General features: G+C 44.0%; 1 protein-coding gene across 1 annotated transcript in view; it reads left to right on the forward strand.

The window, feature by feature from the left end:
* NEDD9 (neural precursor cell expressed, developmentally down-regulated 9) overlaps positions 1 to 4,375 on the forward strand; it is a 45,628-nt gene extending 41,253 nt beyond the window's left edge. The window contains exon 7 of the mRNA XM_068557501.1: positions 2,072 to 4,375. Within this exon, the coding sequence (XP_068413602.1) occupies positions 2,072 to 2,581 (510 nt within the window). The 3' untranslated portion in view covers positions 2,582 to 4,375. The remainder of the gene's footprint in view (positions 1 to 2,071) is intronic.
* Positions 4,376 to 6,000: the final 1,625 nt, after the last annotated feature.

Consider the following 6,000-nt stretch of genomic DNA (forward strand, 5'->3'; position numbering starts at 1 on the left):
GGGTATAAGAACAAAGAGAAGGTCTGTGGCCTTAGTAATCTAGCTGGGTGTACCTGGACTAGGTCCAAATAGCAGTTTTTCCAGGCTAAGCCTGTACATCTAACCTATTAAGACTATTGGGTTAAGGCGGTTGGTCTCAAGGAGCAAGACCCTCTCAAGCTGGCCCCAGCAAACGTGTTTTATAGTCAAGCCATAATAGGGGAATTCAAGAACAGAAAATGAAGATTTAGCCATGTCTTAAAGAACTAGGACTGTCAATTTCCTCTCCTTCTTGTACTAACTTTGTGTCTCTCTAAATTGACTTCCTTGGCCTCTATTTTCTGGCAGTTTCCTCTGATTAGCTACTCATTTGGCTCCCCTGTAACTTTACTGAACCCACAGCTGGACACTCAGAGCCTTTCCTATATATAGTTTTTCATCTCAGCTTCCTCGCTAATAGTCAGTCCCTTCTGTGGTTTATCAAGTTCCTTCAAAAAGAGTCTGGGCCATTATCTACCTATCTATCTCTATCTATCTCCCCTCTGTCTCTCTGTCTCTATCATCTCTATCTCTATCTCTCCCCTATTACCCAAGCCTATGGCTTGGCTGTTCTTGGTCCAATCTAAGGGGAGGAGGGCAGGATCCAGTGTTTTCAAAATATATCCAAGTCCATTTACTAAGGGCTTTGGGCAAGGCAGTTTCATTCAAAAGTTGGGCATGAGTGGGGCAAATAATAATGGGTATTGCTAACACAAGGGCAGAAAAATAACGAGAAATGGATCGAGGATTTATAGGCCTTTTAGGATGAACTGAAATGGCGTGTAGGGACATGAAATGGCGCACTGAACTCAGGAAACCAGAGTTCTGATCTGTGCTTTCTGGCCAACCAATCATATGACCTCAGGCAAGTCACTTAACCTCCCTGAACTTCGATTATTTCCCTATAAAATGAGAAAGTCCCTCTCCCCTCCGACCTAATGAGATGATATATTTATGAACATACTTGGAAAAGCATAAGCTGAATATCTTGAAGCATCGCCCTGTATCTGTTTATGTTTGCTTTGGCATTTGGCCAAGTAAGACTGCAGGGCTTCGGGGAACTTGTTGAAATCATAGTAATTCCTAAGAAGAAAACAGGGTCTACAGAAAAGGAAAGCTCGCTGTGCACTTCTCAGGGGAGAAGCTGCGTGAGGTTGACCCTGCTCAGACCCAGCCCTATTTCAGGGCAGAAGACTGAGTCCTAAACTCCAGTCACAGATAGATAGTCCTTGCCTGTAAAAGAGAGCCTCTCCTGACACTTGGTGCAATAGCTGGAAATTCTTATCATTGCAGTTCAAATAATACACCAGCTGGGGGCAGTGAGGAGAGAAGGGAGAAAGCTAACACTGAGTCTGACCTTGTGTGAGGCCCCTTCCTTTCGACCGCTCTGGGAGTCTGTGTTACGATGCACAGCCTGCGTTCAGATTCCCTTAGAGAAGTTCTCCTCCACAGTGCACGTGTATTTATACGCAGTAGTCTACCCTGTAGTGCTGGATAATAACGTTTATAAATCTGGACAGAAAGAGTAGGAGAAATAGAAAAGGGTCATGAATTGTCATTTATCTAAGTGCCTTGAAGGGACAAAGTCAAGGCTTTCCCCCAGAAGGAGCAAACTGTCAGTGACTGACTTGACAAAGAGATCCCTACGTTTGCTTTTCCCTGACCACCACTCAACATTTAATAAACATTTACCTAGTCTCCATTATACCAAACACTATTCTAAGCACTTTGCAAATATTAACTCATTTAACCTTCGTAAAGGTGTAGCTAACAGAGCTGGGTTTAAACCCTATGCTGCCTTCCAGCCTTAGGACAGAAGAGACCAATCATGTCCAATAACAGGAGTCAGAGCTGGAGGATTCCTTAGGGATCCGCTTTGTCAGCCTCTACATTTCACAACTTAGGAAAGCCAGGCAACTGGACGAGTCTTGGCATCTAATAAGCACCTCACACTGGGATGAAGATCCCCACGTTTTAACTGCAAGCCCTGGTTAATTTCCATTTCGGCGCACCGCCTCATCCTTAACAAACTCGGCTTTTTCCTTCCCTGCAGCTGAGTCAGTTCCAGTTGCTGGAACAAGAAATCACAAAGCCCGTGGAGAACGACATCTCCAAGTGGAAGCCCTCCCAGAGCCTCCCAAGCACCAGCAGCGGCGTGGGCGCTCAGGACAGGCAGCTGCTGTGCTTCTACTACGACCAGTGTGAGACCCATTACATCTCCCTCCTCAACGCCATCGATGCTCTCTTCAGCTGCCTCAGCTCGGCCCAGCCCCCGCGGATCTTCGTGGCGCACAGCAAGTTTGTCATCCTCAGCGCCCACAAACTGGTGTTCATCGGCGACACGCTGACAAGGCAGGTGGCCGCCCAGGACGTTCGCAACAAAGTGATGAACTCCAGCAACCAGCTCTGCGAGCAGCTCAAGACTATAGTTCTGGCGACCAAGACGGCCGCGCTCCATTACCCCAGCACCTCCGCGCTGCAGGAGATGGTCCACCAGGTGACGGACCTGTCCAGGAACGCGCAGCTCTTCAAGCGCTCTCTGCTGGAGATGGCGACATTCTGAGAAGAAGACCAGCAAAAGAGGGACCGACTTGGATTACTGAGGAAAACTGGAAATACTCTCTGGTTTTTGTAAATCTTATCTATTTTTGTAGATATTTTATATGAAAATGAAATATTTTAACATTTGATGGGTTAGACGACATTCGGAAATTCAGGGAACTCTAGGGGAACTTTTTTTTTCCTGCGTGGTTCTTGTGTACACACCTAAGCATCTAAGACGTAAACTGTACAGAATCCTGTCCGTGTGTGTGTGTATGACTCTGTGTTCATGTTCGTTCGTAGATGTTTGTCTGATACATTCCATTGAAAACCATGAATTAAGAAGCACCTTAGTAAGCACCTCCTAATGCTGCATTTGTTTTTTTAGAAAACATACCAGCTGGTTGTAATATTGCTCTACATATACTAGCGATTATTCTGAGCCTGTCACTCCCAAGTCTGGGAAGCATAGTATATTTGCAGGTGTGCACCTTCCAATAAGGAGGCATGCTATGCCTTGTCTTTGTTTTTGAAACCCCTTCCAAAACTGGCTGTCTTGGGCACGTTATTGCAAGATGCCTCACTTCTGGTTGAAAAAGCCCTCTTAGAAAGTTTCAGAAAGTATATGTTAATCCAAACTCTGACATGTTAGGTGCTGGAGGAGTGACACGTGTACTTAGGGGCCATGTCCCCACTTAGGGTTGTTTCAGCATGGAGAGGATGTGTTTCTGCAGGGCTTTTTGATTATTGGCATTTATGAGTGACTTGGCCATGCGATTTTCCAAAGGATGTTTTTAGATTTGCAAAAAATATATTATTTGCAGCAGGAATTCATAAAGACACATCAGACTATGATCATCCACAAAAGGAAGGATGGTCCCATCTGCCAGTTGTAAGTAGGGGCCTTTCTGACTCTCAACATTCCCTTAGGTGCTACTACCCCATTACCTGAGGGAAACTGGCCAGTTCCTTGATCACCTAAACATTAGAGCCACCAGGCCACATCCCACTCTAAGAGAATCCGATGCTTGATCCTGTACCCTCCCTAAAACATGCACATGCAGACCCGGCACTCAGAGCAGCTGTATGGAGCCCATCTAGGCGTTTCAGCTCTGTCTGGCCAATGACCCTGTGCACACTGCCCACCACCGTCTCCCAGCTCGGCACAGCAGCCATCCATTCCATAGTCTGTCCTCTCATCCCTGCTGGGGTTGGCACAGCACAAACACACCACAAGCCATCAGATTCATCACACTTCTTACCCGGGGGGTAAATGTAGTCACGTATTACCAAGTCAAGAAGCAAATTACGGTTTATCAGTCCAGTTTTTATTTAATGATGCTATTCCAGCCGATTGGAAAACGTTTTGGTTTGCAATATATGCCTTGACTTAATTGAGCTTGCTTGTTTTAAACAACCAAATCATTGGAACAGGAAAGGATTTAGGAGAGAAGGATGCATGATCTAAGTGGGATACAAAATAATCAGTGAAACTTACCCTAGAAGGTGCTTTTCAGAACCACCGCTCTTGTAGTTCTTGACGTTCTGCTCTGCCAGAAGAAGCTGTATTGTTACAAGAAAGAGTGTGCGAAGGAAGAAGCAGGTTGCTGAAAAATCAACGAAGAAGAGGTTGAAAAGTGTCCTTGTAGATTTCATTGTATAATGTGCGTTTCTAGGAGATGACAGACTTGAGCAAAGTGGTGACATTTCACGTTTTCCAAACCAAAATGTTCAATCTGTATCACTCTCTTTCCCACATTGTATATACAGGCTATTTTTAAATCATTAAAATTTTAGATGTCTGTTTTCATAGGCATTGGGTTTTCTTTTTCTCTATTTCTTTCCTTGTCTCAAAATTAAATATTAGCTTATTTTGGCACTCCTAATACAGAAAGTTAAATTATGGTGATTTTATCAATATTATAGATCTCGATTTTTGAGTAAAATTGAGTGCTATTTTTTCATTTTGCATCATTTAAAGAAAATTCTGGAATTTGTGAACATTACCAAGCCCAAATATCTGGAACAAAGCTGCTCTTCACCAGAAAGCCTATATATTTAAATGATGGGTGGAATGATTTCTGCTATCATAATATGGATGTTACTCTTCACATGGTTTTAGAATCAAAGGGAATTGCTCGATTCATTCTGGAATGGACATCAAGAAATATTTAAAAGAAAACTATATTTGATGAAAACAAGAGATTCGTAACCACATAAATTATTTTTAATGCTTGGCCCACTCTTTCACTCTGGTATCCTACTGAGAGTTACAGATTAAGTATCTGAATATACCTTGCATATACCTTTCTCCCACATCTATATACATTTTCAAAGAAAGTGTCAAGGCACTTCTTGGGAAATGGAAAGTCTTTTGAAAAAATGGCACTAGAACAGCTAGATCTCTCCGTGGAAAAACAATGAATGTTTACCTTACATCGTACAGAAAAATTAACTCACGTGGCTCACAGCCCTAAACGTGAAACTTAAAACTCTCATACTTCCAGAAGAAAACAGGGGGAAAAAATCTTCGTGATCTTAGGAAGACAAGGGTTCCTTAGGTAGAACAAAAAAGCATAAATAATAAAAAAAATGGATAAATTGGGCTTCATCAAAATTTAAAACTTTTCTAAGAAGACCACTAAGAAAACAAAAAGTTAGCCAACAAACCAGGACAAAATATTTGTACCACATATACCTCAGCCAAGGACATGTATCAGAACAAGGAGAAAAATAACTAGATTTTTAAAATGTAAATTTATTTATTTATTTTTGCCTGCGTTGGGTCTTCGTTGCTGCGTGGGCTTCTCATTGCAGCGGCTTCTCTTGTTGTGGAGCACGGGCTCTAGGCGCGTGGGCTCAGTAGTTGTGCCTCGCAGGCTCTAGAGCACAGGCTCAGTAGTTGTAACTCACGGGCTTAGTTGCTCTGCAGCATGTGGGATCTTCCCAGACCAGGGCTCGAACCCATGTCCCCTGCATTGGCAGGTGGATTCTTAACCACTGTGCCACCAGGGAAGTCCCAATAACTAAATTTTTTAACTGGGCAAAAATTTTGAACAGAAACCTCACAAAAGAAAACATGTGAGGGGACTTCCCTGGTGGTGCAGTGGATAAGAGTCCACCTGCTAATGCAGGGATCACGGGTTCAATCCCTGGTCTGGGAAGATCCCACATGCCGTGGAACAACTAAGCCCGTGTGCCACAACTACTGAGCCTGTGCTCTAGAGCCCGCGAGACACAACTACTGAGCTCGTGAGCCACAACTACTGAGCCCACGCGCCGCAGCTACTGAAGCCCATGCGCCTAGAGCCAGTGCCCCACAAGAAGAGAAGCCACCACAATGAGAAGCCCGCACACCGCAACAAAGAGTAGCCCCCGCTCACTGCAACTAGAGAAAGCCCGCGTGCAGCAACGAAGAACCAAGGCAGGCAAAAAATACAT

The sequence above is a fragment of the Eschrichtius robustus genome, chromosome 12 (genome assembly GCF_028021215.1).
Source record: "Eschrichtius robustus isolate mEscRob2 chromosome 12, mEscRob2.pri, whole genome shotgun sequence".
Lineage (NCBI taxonomy): Eukaryota > Metazoa > Chordata > Mammalia > Artiodactyla > Eschrichtiidae > Eschrichtius > Eschrichtius robustus.